Source organism: Cygnus olor, chromosome 2 (genome assembly GCF_009769625.2).
Source record: "Cygnus olor isolate bCygOlo1 chromosome 2, bCygOlo1.pri.v2, whole genome shotgun sequence".
Lineage (NCBI taxonomy): Eukaryota > Metazoa > Chordata > Aves > Anseriformes > Anatidae > Cygnus > Cygnus olor.
Genome location: NC_049170.1, coordinates 21,955,615 through 21,977,179, shown reverse-complemented (window position 1 = coordinate 21,977,179; position 21,565 = coordinate 21,955,615). Strand labels below are relative to the sequence as shown.

Here is a 21,565-nt window from a genome sequence, read left to right as displayed (position 1 = left end):
CTACAGAACTATGATAATGCAGTGACGAAGCATCTATTTTCTTGACTGACATATATTTATAGTAAAATATGTTTTAAGCAAACTGATCATTAAATGACATTTCTAAAGCTAAGACATCAGCATATGATACTAGCATTTTCATTGAGACAGCTTTGGAAAACTCCTGCCTCCTAGCAACTGGCAGCATTTCCTCAGTTCAGAAGTTTCCGAAGTTTGCCCACATCTCTGATGACTGGTATGATACAGGTAATCATGCTAGATCTGAAACTGTTGTCCTGGTAACCAGTAAACACATCCAGTGAAATAGATGCATGTGGTAAGAGGAACATGCAGGGGAAACCACTGCAATATTTTTTCTTCTTGCAATGCTTTCAAATTGTTAAAACTGTTACAATTACCGATGCTGCAAAATAACATCCCAGAAACAAGAAATATGCAAAAACACCGCCTTAGGATTCTGTATTTCACTGTAGCAGCAACCGGAATTTAAAATGACAAACTGACAGGGCCACGCACACTCTTGTGCTCAAAGAAAAAAGAAAGAATTTCCACTGTTGTGTTTATATAGTTCACACCAGCAACAAATACATGAAACGACCCACCCCACAACATCTTATAGGCACTTTAGGCCTTCCGCAGTTTTCAAGTCTTCTCCTGCAGTTCCTCCCTGCCATCCCATCTGCAGGGAGCAGTGACTAACAGTCCAGCAAGGCGTCCATCTGCACCCGTCTGTGAGCAGAAGGTCTCCAGCCTGCAGTGCGTGTCACAGGGTTTTATTGATGCCACAATGTTGTAGCTGTATCAATTGCTTCAAGTTTCCTTTGAATGTAATCCCTCACTGTAAAGCCACATAGTGGAAGCTAGTAGATCTGTACTTTGAAGTGTTTGTGAGCATTTCCTCTATATGCAAAAATGGAAAGAGAACAAGAAAAATCTCTCTCTGCTGACATGCCAAGTGTTTAAAAGTGCATTAAAGCTGCAGTACAAGCAAATATTGTTGGTGGTTGAATGACAAACAAGGTTACTTGTGTCTGAAAGTTCAGTATAACCTACTAAATACCTAAATGAGGATCAGAAAAATTATACAGACATCTCAGCTGTCTAGAAGAGAAGCTCAAGTTCTGGGTCAGAAATCACAGTGGCTAGGAAGGAATGCTAGGCATGTCATACCCTTGCGATGCAATCACTGTTTGAAAAATTTCACTGAGAATGTCTAGCATAAATTATTGTTTCCATAACCATTGGCCCAGTATGTTACTAATACCGAAAACCTTTTGCAGTTTATCAAAATTGAGCTGTACTAGATGTGATGTTTCATGAGGGATTTTATTAGACTTGGTTTCTGATGAAGTGTTGCTTGGTAAAGTTAGCTTTCAGCCGCCAACATGGCATTTCTAGGAACCGTGCTGGGCTGTGCCAGTACGTCCAATGAAGCCTACGATTTTCATTTATAATCCTACACATCTGCAAGACTAGAAGTGAAACCCACATCAAGCTAGGTTTGTTAGCCTCTCCCAACCCGTTTCTAAGCACTCTATACAGGGAAAATGTATATAACTGAAATTATTTAGAAGAGCCATCAAACACAAGTATTTATAGCCTTTCTATTTTCAGACATATTAATCTCATTTCAAGATTTTATTTTTAGGTTCTGGATTTATGCATGTACTCTGTAGGGAACAGGGAATAAAAAAGACATTGCTTCTCTAATTAATTCATTACCTTCCTGGTTGAAATAAATATAAACAAATCTGGCCTGTTTGTTATGTTTGGCCTGCGATGGTAACCCTGGCTGGATGAGAGGCATTATGTCAACATAGTGTTGTTGACTTTCTTGTTGTACTTACACATTCCAACACCTGGCCAAAAATAAAGGATTTAAAAAAAAAAAAAAAGTGTCTAGTAAGCAAGATATATCTCTATATAAAATCTTTGCTGGACTGAACAAAACAGAATCTGAGCTCTACAAGTCCTGCTGCAGTCAGCCAAAAGATTTCTGCTGCAGCGAATTTGTTTTGAGTCAGACCTTGAAGGGTCACAGGAAACTGGTGGCAGCAGACGCAGGGCTAGGCGTTGGTTCAAGGAGGGATCTGTTCAAGCCACTCCCTCAGGATGAGCTGATGGCATGGGAGATCCCAACTCGCTTGCAGAGCAGGAGGAGATGGTAACACATCCTCAGCTCTCTCGGAGGAGGGGGGATGAGGGAAAAGACACAGATGAGTGCAGATGGCAAGCCTGGATGTGCTCCTTACCTTTTTGCTTAAGGCAGGAGTTTTAATCTCCAGCATCCCCATATGGTGTGCATAGTATATAGTATATAGAATGACAAACTGAGAAAGACTTGTAGCTATACATTGGCATTGATCGTGCCTTTGGTCACAAACCCATCCACTATCACCTAAAGCTTTTGTATACCACAGGCTTGTCTTTTTTTAGAGAGTTCTTCCCCTGCCCAAACTTCGCTTTTTCATTCAGCCCCACGTGATGATTTTAATCTTTGAGTAAGCCTGTAGCTGGCACAGGAAATGAGATGCCTTATGCTGGTCACCATGGTGGTAGGATTTCAGTAGTAGGGTGTTTCCTCCAGAGAGGAAGAAAATCTTTAATGCAGCCGCAGCAGAGCTGTAACTGCAGACTTACTGAGCTATCTTGAAACCACAAATGCACGCACTGAGGACTACAAAACCTGCCCAAGAAGTTGAGCACACGGTGCCTCTGCAGCACTGAAGTCTCTTCCACCTTGGTTACATTACTGGCACTTTGCAAGCGAGTTACTTCAAAACTAGTTTAAGTCCATTTGGTATATCACTTAAAACTGTAATTGTAGGAGTGACTGCGGTGTAAATATTCTCTTTTTTTTTTTTTTACTACATTTGTGTCTACAGGTGTCTGTCAAGCATACCAATACACTAAAGTTTAGCAGCTGGGACATAGCTCCATTCTACCAGAAAGTCTCTTAGAGAAGTCTATAGAAAAGCACAGGTTTGAAGAAGTTGTAAGATTATGTAAAGGTAAAATGGAATTGAGGATAAATTGAAAATCCTGTAAAATCTTGTAAAAATTTCCAACTAAAACAGAAATGTGTCACTTTTGGCTGCTAGGTTTGATTGGATCTTTTTTCCCAATTAAGTGTTGCCTCAGGTAAGAAAGAAAAGCTTTGGGTCTTCCTAAAGCTGAAACAAACCTTTTTTAGAAAAAGGGCTATGAATTTAAAACATTAATTTTGCTGAGACAGCCTAGAGACAGCAGCACAAATAAACCTAACCTAAATGGGTTAAGAAAGCCTAAAATAGTTCTTTCTGAAGAAGGGAAGTCTTCTTGCACAAGACATATGCCAGTATAGACTGGCACTGTCAATATTCATCTGTAGGGAGTTGGGCTGATTTAAGACTCCAGCAAATGTTTCACATAATTCATAAGAGCAATACAATGGGATATTGTTGGAATTGTCTATCAGGGACCCTGCACAGCAGCCAAAGTCCCTGAGGATGACTTCATTGCAGAAACAGTGCCAAGTCACATATAGCACTCATCTCGTATGCTATAGAGCACAATTGTTCAAAAATCAGAAAAGTAATGCAGTTAAACACAAGTCATTAATTAACCTGCATTACGCATACATCCCATTGTCAGTACCAGTCCAGGCACCACAAATATTATAGTACAAATAGTATTATGTCCTTGAGAGAATTCATTTACAGAATATATCTCTAGGCTTCTCTTGATACTATAGAAGTTGATGATTTTAGGAATACATCTGTTGGACAACAGCATTATTACCATATTCACAGTAATCCCGTCCTCAGTCTTTGACAGATCTGGCCTGCATGTTGTTTCATTACCTAGAAGGCTCTTTCATTCTGCAGGAAGTTATTTCATCCTGCTGTGCTTTGGACTTGGGTTGTAGGCTTGGTAACCTCCATGTTGTGGAGCTTATGGGAAATGGATATTTCATGTCAGATATGTAGCCACAAACACTGGCAAAAGTCTAAGAGTCAACACCAATAAAGCATTTGCAAAGCTCCTAAATAGTTTCTATGTCCTTCCTCCAGTCATTCGACACAGGCATTAACTCTTTCCTACACAATGACCATAAGCAAGAGCCAAATTATCAAAGAAAATTTCAGGTATATTGTGAGTCCGTGTTTGTAATGGAAAGCAAGACACCTTTCCACCTGAAAAATATCGACTCTCTACTCTTTAGATACTTTCTCGTTTCCTTCTCCAACCATATGCGCCATCTGCTTTATATGTATTTAATACTTTTTCTACTCCAATCCCTGTAGTGTAAAATTTTATTTTTTATTTTTGCATACTACCAGCTTAAATCTGGATCATCTTCCCTCTTCAACCCCATCTGGACAGAGCATATTTATGCTTGGAGATTAAGCATAGAGCTGGCATGTAAAAGCAACTCATCTTAGAAACTCGGTCTTCTCAGCTTTGGTGTGTGCAAGCCACGTCCTCTTCCCTTTGTAAGAAGCTAACTAATCCCAGAGTGGCTAACACAATGTACAGTCAGTTTATGAGGCTCATTGGAACCAAGGATTTGGCACAAGAGCTCGAACTGAGGAATCCAGTAAAAACTTGGCCCTCAGCTAGTACTTTTCTGCTTGTCCTGGGCATCTCAAAGGAAGAATTGAACAATTGCAGCACGTAATTAATAATTCCATTGCCGTGTCCTGCCCCTTCCTCAAAAAGAACATCATCATTTCCTGGTATATCATGGCAAAGAAAACATTAGGCTATTTATGCTTTGTGTAAGTGATGGAACTGGGGGAGAGAGAAGAATGAAATCACTCCCCAGATTTAATTGTTTTTTGGCTAGAGGAGCCCTTTAAGCAGTTTGCTTTGAAAAAGCTTGGCCAAAAAGAAGTAGTAAATGTGTAACTGACTGGGTTCATTAATGGCATACTAGAATCACTTCTTTTAGCTTTTTCCGAAAGACAGAATGGATGGATGAATGGATGGATGACTCAAGTTTGAAAAGGTTTGCAATCTCAAAATTTAAAACAGCAATCCCAGACAAATTCGTATTTATGGTTTCCCATTGTAATGTGACAAATGAATGTTCATCCATGCTGTTGACTTCTACCTGTGCCAACAGCTGACTACAGGGATAACAACTGAGTACTGTTCTTGATAGCAAAGCCAAGACAGCGAAGTCAACAATGTGGCAAAGGACGGAAAGAAAAAGCATTTTACAAAGCCTCTACTGAAAGCTTGAACTGACTATAAAGTAAAATCCTTTACTTAAGTTAAAAAGGCTTTATAAAGTGTCCATCATGATCTTTGAGTAGTTCCTTGGGGAAAAAAGGGAAAAAAAAAAGAAAAAAAAAAAAAGACTGTTTAGTCATCAAAATGCACTGTTTGCATTGATACTGAAGGAAGGTATTCCAGAAAAATCGTCTTCAAACAAATATTTACAACAGTCTTTTATTCCATTTGTGAGACTCCCTCAAAACAAGAAGCACAGTTATAACTAAAGCTACGTGAACCAGTTCCACTATTAGGTATCAGGGTGAGATGTGAACAGTGCTGAAAGAATTTCTTCCCATTCTTTCCTCAGTTCATTTGTGATGAGCTAGGCAAGCTTTGCACCATAGGATGTTAGTTCCACCAGACCAAAGAATCCGAGGCTAGAAGATACATCAGTAAGCATGGGGACGGGGCAGGGGGAACACGACACTGACAGAGTCGGCCTTCAGCAAGACATTGTTTTTCTTGTCAGCAATCGCTAGCTCCTCCAGTTTTGTATCAGTCCACAAGACTGAACCATGAAGAAGAAGCAACAATAATTAATCTCTGTCTTTCCTGTATTTTCTCCTGGATGATTTAATGTTTCTTCAAGCTCTGGAAGCATAAAGTGAAATTCATTTTTTCTCCTCAAGCCTTTCTTTTCTATGTTCCTGTACATCATCTCTTTAAGTATTCAACACATGTCCAAGTATTTATTGAATCTGTTTTTTTGTTTGTTTGTTTTGTTTTGTTTTTTCTTTTTTTTTCGGTGTAGGATTATGGGGTAATCCCTTTCAGCTAATAACACTTCATGTCCTACATCTTCTCTTGCCCCCATTTTCCCCATCTTGCTACGCTGTAATTTAACTCAGTGCAGCATTCATCTACTCCTCATTTTTCCACTCAGTCCATGTGATTTGAGTATTGACATCTTTCTGCTACTGAATGTGGTACCTTTTCCTCTCTCTCAAAAATGTGAAGACATGGACTCTGATGATACCACGTTCATTTAATCTGATGTCTTCCTCAGTCTGTGATTTCTGTTGCCCTTTTCACTGCCATCATTTCTCCGTTGTGTGCCTTGTTTTCTTCTGTATGTACATCTACATGACCATCCAAACACCCATTTTCTTATTCCTACCGCAATAAATCTCTTACAAAAACCCAGTTTCTCTAAGTAAAAAGGACTTCCAAGCTTTTAAAAGATGATTGGGTCAAATTAACAGTATTAACACTCTCATTTATATTCAAAATCCTCATGCACTTCTCTTGTTCTTTTGCCCTCTGAATGAGTTTTGCCTGGTTTGTCTTTGGCAAAATGCAAGCTTCATGAAATAAGGAAGTCAAACAGCTGAAATTTCAAATTACCTAGGTTTGAACACCCAAATCAAGACTGAGGCACTTGGCACGGTCTGGAAATTAGTTCTGCTTAAAGAGTTTCAGGTTGAGCGTCAAACCTCAAAGCATGCCATGCCTCTTGTCAGTTTGGAAAATCTTGGCCTTTACGTCCCAGTCATTGCTAAAGATACTGTTGAGAGTCATCAGCTAGTGCTGTTGCTATTAAATGCAGTGATTCGGAGTATACAGGTTGTCTTTTTTTTTTCTTTCTTATTTTTTAAGGGATGCATTACAGTAATCGCTAGACCTATGAAAGAGATGAAAAACTCCAATTTCTCTCCACTACGTTGCTGGAATTGTGCATGCTGTTTGAGACAACATGGGACTCAGGCAGAGGGCCATACTGGCTTTGAAAATGCCTACCTGATTTGGTAAAAGAGGGACAAAAGGATACAGAAAATACCCTGTTCTGGCAACTAGAAACCATAGTAGAGGGAACTTTATGCACGGCAATAATAACATCATGCAACTGGGTGGCATGAATCATGCTCAGAACACTTCCCTAGTGATGAAAGACTTACCAGTTTCATATAGATCATTTTACATTAAAATATAATATTGCAGAGAGACGTGGTTAGTTTTGAGTATATAACCTAGTAATTTCCTTGAAAAAATCAGTAGCTACTCACAGACATTTGGTATGTTTTGTAACAATGGCAACTACCGTAGGCAATACAACTTTAAAAATAAATTTCATAAAAGAATTTTCAATGTATTTTTTAAGACCATAATTTGTCAAGAAGGTCACTCAGAAAGGGAGACTTAAATGCCCAAACACTTATGTGTTAGCCTCATGGTGTTCCAAAAACCAAAATCAGCTGCTCTCTGGCAGCGTGTAGGGAGAAGCAATCTCTGGGTTCAGAAACAGACGACTTCTCTCTGGGCTCAGAGGGGTTGCCCTGAGCTAGCTTGTCCAAATGCTGAACCAAGGCACAGTGAGTACAGTGAGTACTGGCCTTTCTTGGGGGCACGCTCAGCCCCCAGTTAGAGTGAGGGACAGCCCCAGCTGAAGATTTACAACCAGAATTTACAATTTTAATTTTTTTTTGGAAATGGGAACCTAAGACTTTTCTGCTTTCAAAACCTGAGAAGTCTGAGTCTTCTCAAACCACAGCTGAAGGATGAAGTGCTCTTTTTCACTAGAAGTTGCAGCATTCACTCGAGTAGCAGGCCACAGGGCTTGCTGTGTCTGAGTATTATGGAGATTCCCTATTCAGTTGCTGCAGGACATTAACACTCTTTCATGTCCTCCTGTTATAGCGAGTCCCTCTTGCACAGAGCATGTTCAATATTCATGGGAGCAGAGGAAGTGCAAAGGAATGCCTCTATAGCCCAGTGCCTTCCAGTCCTTGCTCCCAAAAGGATTTAAGGATGCTTTATGGAACTGACAGGCAAAGTGATTGCATTTGCATAGCTGGATATTTTTGGTGGATATTTTACATTTAAGGGTCATTACATACTTTCTAGGAAAAAAAAATAACAAAAAACGAGCATTTCATATTGTAAGGCAGAATCTTCACTGAAAGTGCAGAAATCTAATTAATGAAATGAGTCAAATCTGTTTAGTTTATAATAATAGGAAAGCACATTCAGTATTTGGACTAAATTTCTCTAGTTTCTTGCTGTTTAAATCAAATAACAAATGAAAATAATGTGAATTTCATTATTTTCAGTGATGTTTTCAGACCAACACCTACTTGTCAGGGAAGTTCTGACTGTTACAAAGAATTTTTCATTCTTAGTGTAACAGATTTTCAGTGTAAAATAGTTTAGGCATCTGCACTCTCTCCCTGTGCGTACCCTTTTTCCCTGTTAATGAAAGTTAAGCAACAATCCAATTTTTTTTGCTACACTTATAGGCACTGATTCTGTATTTCGTTCTTGGCTGTGAACCAAGACATCAATTCTCTGGCCAAAAAATAAAAAATAAAAATTAAAAAGGCCAAAAACAAATGTAGCACCGAAAGGCTCACACGAAAAACACAAATTTCCTTTTCAGAGTGCCATTGACTTTCTTCTGATCTACCTCTGCAGAGGTAAGTGGCAGCAGGCTGAACAGCAGCTGGCCTGGCTGAGTACTGAATTGCAAAGGAAGGCAATGAACAATGCAGGTGATCCTTCATTAATAGACCAGTCTATGAATAACCCCCTACGTGGTGTTTAGTGATGTTATTACCTGTGTATCCTTCATTTAAGAAGTGGTCAAGATCCTGACTGGCCAGGGTCTCCAAGAGTCCCATGGCACTTTCTTTAAAATTAGGGTGATTACTGTGGTTTTATTTCAGTTCAAACAAGTACACTCTCCATGATTTTTACAGCTATGCTGAGATACCTTTGCTGCCAAGTACTGTGGAGATCTTTCTGCATTTCAAGAGCCCAGTTTTTGTTCCCCTTTGGGTTTGGGATGCAAATATAAGTTATGTTTATCACAGCCTTACAAGAAACTTGGAGCTTCCTCCATTTCTGCACCTGTGTTAAATGCCAACCAGCAAAAGGCACTTTAGAGTTTATTGTAAGTCTGACAACTGACAATATCCTAACATTTTTAGGAAAATTTCACAGTGAGAAACAGCAATGAGGCAGGTAGCCAAGAGTACATATGGTGGCATTGGCATAAACATATGGAAATTACATTCGAAACAAGGGGGAAGGAGGTCATATTTATTTACCAGAACAAACACTTCCCTGAATTTTAGGGGCAAAGCATTTTCTGAAAGAAGGATGACAGTTGCGTGTGTGTGCCATAAAAGGTTTTGTGGAGTAGAAACAAGTTGTGGTCTATTAAGAGAAACAGATTGAGCATGGCGCACCTTTCAAAAACCAACAATCTGTTACAACTATCGGCACTGCTGAGTAAAGCATCTTTACTCTGTGAGGCTGTATGCTATGTGCCGCTTTACTTTTTGCCTGCTCATACAAGGAGCGTGTACTTTTGTGCCAGGACTCACAGAGCCTTATAGCTCAAACTTGATGGCTTGAACAAAGCACTGTCAGAGGACCAAAGAGCCAGCCAGCCTCAGGAAGGCCGAGTGGCCCCTACCTCCTATTCAGGGCGTGAATGAAGCAGGCTGTAGGCTAGGACTCACGCTGCAAGCACTTCAGTAGCTCAACCTTGTCAGCTTCATTGTCGCTACTAAGCTTCTGTGCACGACGAAGGAAATTACCGACATTTAGACACAAACTGTATTCCTTTACTTCTTGTTGCCATCAAACTAAAACACACCAAAAAAAAAAAAAAAAAAAAAAAAGGGCTTCAATTCTTCTTCGTAAGGTACAATACCTGAAGCAGAATAGCTGTGTTCACTGTGAATTGGGGTATGAAAATGACCTTACCGTCTGCCCACTGCTCGTGTTCAGGTTTATCAGAATTTCCAGTGCAGATACTTGCTTCTGCAGGACTGCGAGTTGAAAAGAATTAAAAATCAGTGGTAGTTTTGCATCCCATAAGTGCTGAAGGAATACATTAGAGTTAATATCTCTATGTTATATCAGTCACTTCCTATCACAAAGAGGAAAGATGTGTCACTTATGAGATGTATCATTGCAGGATTGCTCCCTAGAGAACATGCCTCATGCTTTGGCCAGTCAAGTTTTATACTCTCTAAATGATAGGGGCTTCCATCATCTCCCTTAAATTACTTCTGCATTCATGCTGAAAATGATCTTGGGGAGTGTTCTTACTGCTACTCAGTCTAGTTTTTCTCTGCCACATGCTATGCCCTGTACTACCAACATCACTCTTCTCTACCGCTGGGCAGCCCCAGTTGGGTAGCACCACTGCTCTGGAAACACTGGGATTTTTGCCTGGCCTTTGAGGCTATTTGGGGATCACGTCTAGTGAATAGTTATCATTCGGAGAGGGGCCTTCCAAGGACTCTGGTGGTTTGCCTACTGAAATTAAAAGCAAAAGCCTATTAAAAAGCCTTGGCTAAAACCAAGCCTGCTGCTATCCTAGTTGTTACAGGGATTGTGTCCAAAAGCACAGCGAGATCCCGCTTGCAGCTATCTCAGTATCATCCTGGCATCCACACTAAAAACCAGCCCCGGCCTGGGGCCGTGGTTACCCGAGGGCCAGACCCGAGTGGATGGAGGACACCGTGAAGTGCTGTGAAGTGGACACCATGAAGTGCCGTGTGTGCGCTGAGGTAGCTGAGGGGGCTGCTCGTGACAAAGGAAGACAGAAACGTTTCATTTTTCTGTGTGCTGGACGTTTGGCAGCCCTCTGTGCAGAGTTAGCATCACTCTCCCCTAACCTTCCTGTCTTTCAGAAAGCTAAGAAAGAGGGAAAACCAAAAAAAAAAAAAAAAAAAAAAAAAAAAAAAAACACGCTTTCTCAGAAAGACTCAGCGCTACGTGTACAGCCCCAGCGCGGGCTCCGGGCTTTCCCTACCCGCCCTCCAAATCACTGCGCCGGCTCCAGAGGGGGCGTGGGGGGTCGGGGCAGCCACAGCCCCCCCCTCGGCAGCCCCACGGCCCCCGGGTGCCGCCCCCCGCCCCGCTTTGTGCAGCCAGGAGCCCCCCGCCCCGTCCCCCCCCCCGGGCCGGGCCGTCCCCTCCCCGCGGGCCGGGCGCGGCCATTGGCGGCGGGCGGCTCGGGGCGGGCCCGGCGCCGCCTCAAAAGATGGGGCCCGGGCGGGGGCCGCCGCCCTTCTCCTCAGAGCCTCGCCTCGCCTCAGCTCCCCGCCGGATTACAAAGCCCGCTTCTTCTTCTCCTCCGCCGCCACCGCTATCACCATGAGCATCAGCAGCAAGAACTCCTCGTACCGCCGCATGTTCGGCGGGGGCAGCCGGCCCGGCACGTCGAGCCGCTACGTGACGAGCAGCAGCAGCCGGTACTCGCTGGGCAGCTCGCTGCGACCCAGCAGCGCCCGCTTCGTGTCCGCCTCGCCCGGCGGCATGTACGCCACCAAGGCCACCTCGGTGCGGCTGCGGAGCAGCATGCCGCCCATGCGGCTCCACGACGCCGTGGACTTCACGCTGGCCGACGCCATCAACACGGAGTTCAAGGCGAACCGCACCAACGAGAAGGTGGAGCTGCAGGAGCTCAACGACCGCTTCGCCAACTACATCGACAAGGTGCGCTTCTTGGAGCAGCAGAACAAGATCCTGCTGGCCGAGCTGGAGCAGCTCAAGGGCAAGGGCACGTCCCGCCTGGGCGACCTGTACGAGGAGGAGATGCGGGAGCTGCGCCGGCAGGTGGACCAGCTCACCAACGACAAGGCGCGGGTGGAGGTGGAGCGGGACAACCTGGCCGACGACATCATGAGGCTGAGGGAGAAGTGAGTGGGGCCTGAGGGGGGGCACGGGAGGGGTGGGGAGGGCAGGGCCGGGCCCGCCGGGCAGCCCCTCACCGTGTCTCGCCGCTTGCAGGTTGCAGGAGGAGATGCTGCAGCGGGAGGAGGCGGAGAACACCCTGCAGTCCTTCAGGCAGGTCGGTGCGGGGAGTCCCGGGCTGTGGGAGGGGGGGGAGAGGCCGGGGGGGGCCGGGGGGCCGCGGCCCCACACAAAGGAGCCGCCGCGGTTCTCACGCGGAGCCGCCCCGTTGGCTTTAGGGGACCCCAAAAGGGAGGGGGGAGGCCATTGTCTGGCTTGATCCGAGTCTGGCCGGTGTTACAAAAGCGCTCCGATGTGGAATCGCTTTCCGAGCCAATAAAAGCGAAAGGGAGCAGCCATCTGCTCGCTTGGCTGAAGGGTATTAATGGTTTCTATGGGATTCACCGAGGAATGCAGATACAGGCATTACGGCGAGTGTGGCGGCAGCAGATTGGGATAATAGACCCCTTTGTGTCGGAGGGGAGGGTGCAGGGGGCTGTATTCTTACCGAGTGTGTAATGTTGTGGGCACATTTCGAGGGAAAAGTGGCGTGTGTGGGGCTGAGGTTTTGTACAAGGTAGAGCTCCCTTTTGGTGAATCGCATCGCTCAGTGCCCTACCAGAAAACTGTTTCAAATTTAGCCCCTCGTATCGGTGGCGTCTGCTGATCGGAAACAGGCAATTCGTTCCTGGGGTAAGTTCACAGCAGTCAAGTCTGTATTCTTCTGATGTCTGTTAGCAATGTGGTGTTTCATCCCATGTAAACCAAGGCGTTAATGTAAGAAACAAGCTGCACTGGAGTTTAGTCCCTGTAAGGAAGCTACAATGTTGGCCAGATGAACTAAAACCCAAGTGGCAGCCAGAACCAGCTGTGTAGTGTTCTAAAAGTTCTGAGCTCAGGCTTTGATTTGCGCAAAAACAGCTTTTGGCTTGGATTAAGCCTTGTTTGGACTAGAAGATATTTAGGAATGTGCCTTCTCAAAACAAGATATCTTCCCTAAAACCGCTGCATTGCTAGCACTCCTCCTAGCTGGAACTGACTGACTTAGTCTCAGAGCTGTTCAGTCTCAGAGCTCTTTGTAGGCATTGGTAGATACCACCATTCAGGAAGTCACCATCTGATTTTCAATATTTCCCTGAGCAAAGTTTTTGACTACACTATAACTGTAGTCTGAGACCAGGTGTCTTAATGAGATAGTGTGGAAATTGAGACACCTACTCTCATTTGGCCTGGGAATTCAGTGCCTGCCACCATTCTGGGCACTGAAGTTTGAAACAATTTAAGACACTGCCTTAACTACAGTTGCTGAATTACTAGTGCTAAGCCAAGTTAAAGTAGTGTGAAGTTCAGTGCAAAACCATTTCTCTTTTTTGTTCTAGAGAATCTAATCTATTCAGATTAATTCAGTCAAAAGATTCTTTGACTTAAGGCTAACTTAATCTTGCATACTTATTTGGTGCAATTCAAGGCACATCTACCTCTATCTCAAACCGATTAAGCTTTGTGAAGGCTCCAGGCTTTTAAGCAAACTTGGCTTTGTGTATATCCCACATTCATTATCCACCTCTCTGTGCTGCAGTGAGGGCTCATTCAGAAGCTCAGCCTCCAGCTGGTCTGTGGCAGCAGTGCAGCTTGAACTGTACCAACTTCTAAGGTGTAGCTTATGTGTAAGAACTACAGATCAGTCTGTTGAAGCACTCACTAATCCACTCATGATATAAATAATACATACTAGAGAGTATGACTTGAACCGGAGTAATACCTGACTTTTACTTGCCACAAAACAGGTTTATCATGAAGTTTTTGAAGACTAAGTATGTTTCAGTGTAAGTGGTTCCAACATGTGAAATGCAGTTCATACAATGCTGAAGCTGAAACATCCTCTTGTGCTTTCCATTTGGGGGGGGAAAAAAAGTGTTGATTATTAAACCATTATGTTCTGGCACTTGAAGGGTCTATATGCTTAGATTTGGAATGCTTCAGGAGATGCTTTGCTGTTCTGATGTATCATCAAACTTACCTTAATGGAACAGTTGTACACTCAGTATTTTAAAAGAAAGTGAACAACTATTTGAACTTTAACTTGCATGTCCAAAAGCTGCATACTTGAGACTGTTTAACTGAGAGGTATTGAATTAAAACTTAAATTTCCTGAAGAAAAGACAAGTGAGTTTTCACATATGCTGCAGGGTGTTCTACATAAAATAAACCTGGAGGTTCAGTGACTTCAGAACAGAAGAGGCATTGTAATTAGTGAGAAAGTCACTGCAGCTTTGTCAACTACCCCAGCAGCAAGGAAAAGAACCTGACCCTATGGCAAGACTAATGGGTCAGCTCCTGGCTAATGAGAGCTTTTTCTGAAATCAGCAAGCACATTCAACCCTCTGATGTGGCTGGCATTAAAGAATCTCTTAGGATAAAATCAATGCACAGTTCGATTACTTGTATGCACGACTTAAACCTCGCTCAGGCTATAAATAGCTTATTCATTTACATGGCTCTCTATCCATCTAGGAAATAGGGAGTGCAGAAGTGCATCTAACTTACTGAAAATGAATGTAGTAAAATACATCGCATATTGAATGAGCCTTCAACTTAAGATGCTTGCTATTATAAGCTGCTAAAAATTCTGTAATTTTTCAGGTCCTGGAAAAAATCAGTCTTCAGTATTCAGATCTTTTTTTAAGATCCTCTGGAAAGTCTTTAAAAGTCTGTCTAATCACGTAAAAATATTACGTTGTAGTCATGTAGCTTCCTTCCAGAATGATCTTCAAGTTTTTTGGGAGGAGAACAAATGAATTAAGGACTTCTTTCTCTGGATTGGAAAACAGAGCCAAGATGAACTGTGGGTGTACAACTGGAGTTGGTAGGGACGTTGCCTCATAACACATCAAGGGGCGTTCTGCTGGGAAAGAACACCAGAGAACTCTTCTGGTGCAAGAACTTAATCCCTGAATAGCAATAATACAAGGACTGGCTTTCTAGTAGCCTAAAGAAAACAGTTCCATTTTCAAAGGTGCCATAACAGTGAGCACTGCTGATTAAGAATGCTTATGCTCTGGACAAATCCAGAAAGGCTTTAAAGCAGGCTGTGAAAAGCTGAGACTTAGGCTAATACCATAGGGGCACAAGCATGCAGCCAGTATGAAAGGATCAGTCTTCCCCTTTAGAAATGAATTGTTTTACTTGGGTGTTAAAAATGTAAGAAGTTACCAATCAGTGGTTAGGCTTCAGTTATGTTTTGAACGAATTCAAGCTGCTCCCACGTAACATTTATGACCTATCTTCTGTTGTGCCTTAAATGAATTTTTGCTGTTGATTAAGACTATCTCCGTCCAGCAAAAGGTGGAGTCTTTGCCAGCTAACTTGAGGGTGTAGGCAACGATGACTAACTCAGTTTGTGTTTGTACTCATACCTTCTTTTTCTCAGGGGAGATCTGGTGAACTACTTGTGGTAGTACTGGCCTGCAGTTCCTATATATATTTTTCTGGCTTTAACGGTATTTTCAGGCTGTGGTCTGTGGACCCAAGGGGCTCTACGGTTGGTCACTGAGGAGTCCATAGGAGATGAACAAGAAGTTAAGCTCCCTGCTAGGCATGTGGGCACATGGGTTACGCTTTTAAGCCCCACTGGAAAGGTGGAAGCCTAAAAATTGAAAGACTAACTTGTTTTCAGTGGTGTCAAGCTAAAAGAGCTTAGCGCTCACTTGTAACGTAGGTATGTGCTATATCTTTGAGCAGGGTTTACATTCACCATGATCTGTGCGCTCTTGGTTGTGGTTAGCAATACCATAGCAAAGGTGACATTTTCATATACTGTGTAGCTACCAAAGTTGTGATAAAGGTGCATATAATTCTCTGAAGCTGGGGTAGGAGTTGGCAAAAAGATGGAGGTTTTTGATGGTTTTTGAGGTCTTGATTTCATGTTGTCTTGCCAAGAAACTTGGATGTAGGAAGATCTGTGTGCTACTGAACTTGCCATAGAAGATTCCATGACACAACAGTTCTGTAAGATTGCTAATCGGCCTTCTCTCTCTCATCAGGATGTTGACAATGCCTCTCTGGCACGCCTTGATCTTGAGCGCAAAGTTGAGTCCCTGCAAGAAGAGATTGTCTTCTTGAAGAAGCTTCATGATGAGGTAAGTTGAAAGATGAGGTCTGTGATTGTGTGCTGTTGGTCAGGTGAGCGAGTAAATGCTTTGCTGGTTCTGGCCCGGAGTCCTAACCTGCATATGTTGTGTATGTTATTAGATATTAACTGAGTGTCCGCTTCTCTCTAAGGAAATCCGAGAACTGCAGGCCCAACTCCAGGAACAGCACATCCAGATTGATATGGATGTTTCCAAGCCTGATCTTACTGCTGCCCTGCGTGATGTTCGCCAACAGTACGAAAGCGTTGCTGCTAAGAATCTTCAGGAAGCTGAAGAGTGGTACAAGTCCAAAGTAAGTAAAATCTGTTGCTGGATTGTTCAGATCCAGCAGGCACTGAAATTAACTTTAGCTATAACAGCTTTGCTGTTTGTTTTGGACACTAGCACAGCTATGGAACAGGGTAGTCTTTAAACTCCTGGTCTGTGAAGAGCTGGAAAAATCAATGTTTGCCATAAATACAGCATTAAACTAAAGGGCTTGTATTTCTATTCTGGTAGCTGAGGGCGGCTGTTGATGATATACTGGAGAAAGAAATAATGAGTGGGTGAAAAGATGATGAAAAGATGGGAGACATAATAATCCTATAGGAATAGTAAGACGTTTTATGTGCAATGTTAATGTTTAAGTGTTTCAGGTGTTAGGGTTTGAAATAGATTCAGCTGCCTCCAAATTCTGTGTCCAGAAATAGTCTGTTAAACCACTTCTGTTGAAGTATTTTGCTAACCAAACTGGGGATTTCCACAGTTTGCAGATCTCTCTGAAGCTGCTAACAGGAACAATGATGCCCTGCGTCAAGCCAAACAAGAAGCTAATGAATACCGCAGACAGATTCAGTCTCTCACCTGCGAAGTTGATGCCCTTAAAGGAAGCGTAAGTAGAAGATGGCAGTTGTTGGGATGTTCTTCCCACTGCAGCTTTGAGCACTGTGCTGTAGCTCAATGGATAGATGTGACTGCAGCTGATCTCCCAAGCAAGACAGCAGCACACCAGTACTTCCTGAAAAAGATGCCGTGGGTTCCATTCCCCTGCGTGGGCTACAGTGCACTAGTCGGATTGATACACTGAACTAGTCTGTCTTCAGGTGTAAACAATACAAAATGAGTTCATACTCTTGCCATAATATTCACTGTTTGTATAACGCTTCCTGAGAGTGTTTATCACTTGTCTGTCAGGTACAGCTGAAGCAATACAAAAAGCCTGAGGCAGTAGCAGGGAGGAGGTGCAGATCTTGCTGTTGCTGGAAGCTGACTGCCTGAAAGGCTGGCTTGAAATAGATTTAACTACACCTGTAAATCCCCTCACTGAGTACTGTCTGCATGCTGACTTGTAGTGCAAGTGTTAGACTTACTGTAAAGGTTTGCTTTGCTACCTGGTAGAAATAAATGTGGCGCACCTCTGATCAAGCAGTAGAATAACACCCTGACTTTTCAAGGGGAGAATAAGGAGATACATTTAGGACATGCCTGGGCATTTTCAGAAAGGACACTAATGTAATTCAGCTGCCCTTTTTTTTTCTTAATCTTCCAGGCCTTGAGGATGGGGAGGAGTGGATGAACTACAGCAGTGCCTTATCTTGTTATTCTCTTCCAGAATGAATCCCTGGAGCGCCAGATGCGTGAAATGGAGGAGAATTTTGCTCTTGAAGCTGCTAACTACCAAGACACTATTGGCCGTCTGCAGGATGAGATTCAGAACATGAAGGAAGAAATGGCTCGCCATCTTCGTGAGTACCAGGACCTGCTGAATGTAAAGATGGCTCTTGATATTGAGATTGCCACCTACAGAAAACTGCTGGAGGGAGAAGAGAGCAGGTAAAAATCCCATGCAGACACTTCTCTAAACAGTAATTGCTAGAAGATACTCTGTACCCGTGTCTGACTTGATTCATTTTTTTCTTCAGGATTAACATGCCTATTCCCACCTTTGCTTCTTTGAACCTGAGAGGTAAGCTGCTTCACTTCGTTCACTGCTGGCAGCCTTTCCTTTAGCACAGGTTCTGGATAGTTCCCTCAACTCTAGTGTTTCAACTCGTATAAATGCAGTCGTGTATGAATATTATTACATATATAACTACAATGTTTGCACTTCCCCTTGGATGGGAGGAGATACTTTGTTCCTGGATGCAGGCGTTATAAGTATCAGTACATAGCAACTGATTGCTTTAGATCTCTGCTGAGGTTCTTTAGGAGGAATAAGAAGAAAATAGGGAAGATTAGTTTTTCATTCAAAGAGCAGAAGACTTCCCACTGTACTAAACTGGGATTCTGAAAGTACATCCTAAACTGTTATTCCTCATTTCTTTGAGGAGGCATTTCATCTAAACTACTGGTAATCTATTTTTCTTCTGCAGAAACCAACATTGAGTCTCAGCCAATGGTTGACACTCACTCAAAGAGGACACTTCTAATTAAGACCGTGGAAACTAGAGATGGACAGGTTGGTAGTAACTTCTGGCTTTATTCCTAGCACAGCTGGTTGCTTTGTACAATGCTGTAACCTGGGCTGCTGGTCAGTGCAGCCTGTATATGGTATTCAGCATTGTGGAGAACAGCATCTGGGGCAGTCCAAGCTGCATGGTTTTACATGCAGATGTAGCAAATGGATTTTCATGAACAGATCACAAAATTCATCTGAGAATAAAAACTTGAGTAGCTGTCAGCTTCCTGTTTAGAGAGGATTTTAAGCTCAGATGAATTAGCAATTCTCAGAGGCTTCTCTCAGCACCAGAGGAAAAGTGGCACTAAACCAGAAATACTAACTAGAGGCAAGACACTGCTTTCAGACCAAGTCAAAGTTTAAATGATTTCTTCACCCCATTAGCCAACTAGCACTTCTCATTTATAATTGATGGTTAATATCTGTTGGTTCACTTCTGTGCTACTAGTTCCAGTTCTAACTCTTCAACTGTCTTGATGCTTAAACTTAACACAAGTTAAACTTAACTGTACTTGATACTTAACACAAGTCTCTCTCCTTTTCAACAGGTTATTAATGAAACTTCCCAGCACCATGATGACTTGGAGTAAAGCTGAAGTGAAGATGCAAACTTAGTGCAGGAGAAATTCTTACCAGCAAGGTTTTAAAAAGTCCATGTCTTAAAGGAAGAAACAGCTTTCAAGTGCCTTTCTGCAGTTTTTCCATGAGCGCAAGATTATTATGCTAGGAAATAGGTCTTAGATCTTGCAAACTGACTCTCCCTGAAAGATTAGAGTTTACAATGGAGTCTAGTTTACAAATAGCAATATCTTGTGCTGCAATACTGTTTTTAAGTATCTGAATTCAATAAAACTGCTTTTTCCAGCACAGTATGAGCAACCTGTCGCTACTTCAATAAATCTTTGGAAAATGGCTCTTGATGTGTTCTAATTTAACTTCATGACTTTCTGCAAAGCCATAACTTAATGCTGGAATTACTATACGGTTGACAGCTCCAGTACTGGTTGTGTGAAATGTTGTTTTTTCAGATTAACTAGATAAACTGTCTTCCCATTTACTGCTTAGGTTTTGGAACCAACTAAAATGGACTATAACTGGCAGATGCATAATGTATTATGATATTTCTTATCAGTTGAATAAAATGATACTTCAAGCTAATAAAACCTTGCTTTCATATACTATTTACCTAGTTAATAGGAGCTAAGAATGTTCAAAGCACTTTTAACTAGTTTTATACGGCCTAGTTCTAATAACTGTGACATGTTGTTCATGCAAGTCCTTATCTGAGACAGCACCTTTGCAAACTTAACAGCTGACTTGATGCATTGACTTCATTTTCCAGGAAAGATTAGTTCCCAAAGGCTTGTCAGTATTACAGAACCTCAAATGAAGTCTTCAGCTGGAGTGGTGGTGGCTTGCAGTGGTATTTAAGGGAAAAGCATAGGAAAAACTTTCCTAGCTGCCACTTGATGCCTGCATTTAAACCCCTTTTAAAACTAAGAGCCATAATGCTCAGTCTTTTCTGCTGAGTATCAGCCCCATGGCAGCAGAATCAGACCAGGCTACAAAACTAACTTCTCTGTTCTGCATTGCTCTCCCTGTAAAGCTTGCTGCCTGTAAACTTCCAGTCAGATCTAATTTTCATGGGATGAGTAAATGGCAATTGGAGTTGATCAGTAAGTATTAATAGCATTAATTGCTAGTTCAAGGTGTTGGTGGTAGTTTGAGTACTTGTGAAAGTGTCTGTACAGCACGAACTGATCTGCATTAAATATTATCAATCCACCCTGCACACACACATAGAAGCTTTTTTTTTCAGTCCTTCCATTTGTTTCAGTGCGTGTCCAAACAAATACAGTGCAGTGGCTGGTGTGAGAGGGCAGTAGGAGTCCGCTTTCTTCATGCCCTTGTCTGCAGCACCCGCTTGGATGTGCAGTAACCAAGCTGCTAAAGAAGAAGATAGCCAGTGACTGGGGCATGCTGAAATGCCGTGCGGCCTGGGGATGCAGGTATCCTGAAGTCTAGGGGTAGGTGCCTGGGTATGATTGGAGTTTATAACTTTGAATCGCCCAGAGAGAAGTGCTGAAGCTGTTCTTCACAGCAGAACAGTGCCTAATTTTTAAAGAGAGGTGTGGTGGTGCTGTCCCACCCTGCTTCTCTCTAGTAAGTGTTCCAGAGGAATTCTGCCTCCAGACGATGATGGCAGGCCAAGTAGTTTTCCCTATTCTGCTGCGCTTGTGCTGATGCTCAGCAAAAAGTACAAAATCCAGTAGGCTGGGGTATGCGGCTGACTGCCTTGGTGCCTCGGGTGCTCACCAGAGAGCAGCTGGTCCTGTGTTCGTTCCAGTGACTCTTCCGTGCAGAAGTGTCAGAGGTGACTCTCAGGAGAATGCCTGGAGCTGTGCCTCAGTCCCTGCTTGCTGTGAGCAGAACAGTGCGGTGAATGGTATGTTCTCATTAAAAAGTGAGTGAACCCAGCCTCCTTATGCCACGGAGCTTACAGACACCAGGTTTTCTGCTATATACGAGCATCCAGAACAATAAAAAAGCACAAATGAGCTCTCGTGTGAGATGCATTCTGTGACAGTAGCAGCACTGAGGATGTGCAATAGCTGATGTTGAACACTTACTAGACACAGGTGCCTACAACCTTTAAGGATAAGAGTGCAGCACGGCGCTTACCTCCTGTCTATGACAACTTTGGGCAGAGAAAAGTCCCCACTTATGCTCGAGCACTGAACAGTGGCATCCAGCAGCGCGTGGGCAGGAAGAGCTGACACAGGGGGGACAGTGGGGACTACTGGTGGCACTGGGCAGGGACCTGCAACACAGAGCGGGTTCTGAAACATGTGCTTGTTGCTGGAGGTTACCTGGATTGTGGTGGTCTCACATGTGGCTTCTCCCCCTGCCGCCAGCTACCCGGCTCATTGCTTTCTGTTGCCTTTGATTTCCTCACCACCTAGATAAAAGAAGTGACTGTATCGAGCCCTGACAGGGAAGCAAAGGAGTTATTCCTGGCTCTTTTGTG

At 43.1% G+C, this 21,565-nt stretch overlaps 2 protein-coding genes across 3 annotated transcripts in view; one reads left to right on the top strand and one right to left on the bottom strand.

Moving 5' to 3' along the window:
• The window catches only part of TRDMT1 (tRNA aspartic acid methyltransferase 1), a 43,430-nt gene extending 33,439 nt beyond the window's left edge, over positions 1 to 9,991 (bottom strand). Inside the window, exon 1 of one of the 2 annotated variants that reach the window (XM_040547126.1) lies at positions 9,970 to 9,991. The gene's annotated coding sequence lies outside the window, so the exon portion shown is untranslated. Of the gene's footprint in view, positions 1 to 167; positions 995 to 9,969 lie in introns of those variants that run through there. The other variant, XM_040547125.1, reaches the window with a different exon arrangement.
• A 1,226-nt stretch (positions 9,992 to 11,217) lies between these two features.
• VIM (vimentin) lies at positions 11,218 to 19,451 on the top strand. The gene is made up of 9 exons (XM_040547121.1): positions 11,218 to 11,915; positions 12,007 to 12,067; positions 15,993 to 16,088; positions 16,231 to 16,392; positions 16,846 to 16,971; positions 17,692 to 17,912; positions 18,002 to 18,045; positions 18,452 to 18,537; positions 19,086 to 19,451. Exons 1-9 carry the CDS (start codon positions 11,371 to 11,373, stop codon positions 19,125 to 19,127), a joined length of 1,383 nt encoding a protein of 460 aa, XP_040403055.1. The 5' UTR covers positions 11,218 to 11,370; the 3' UTR covers positions 19,128 to 19,451.
• The last annotated feature ends 2,114 nt before the right edge of the window (positions 19,452 to 21,565 follow it).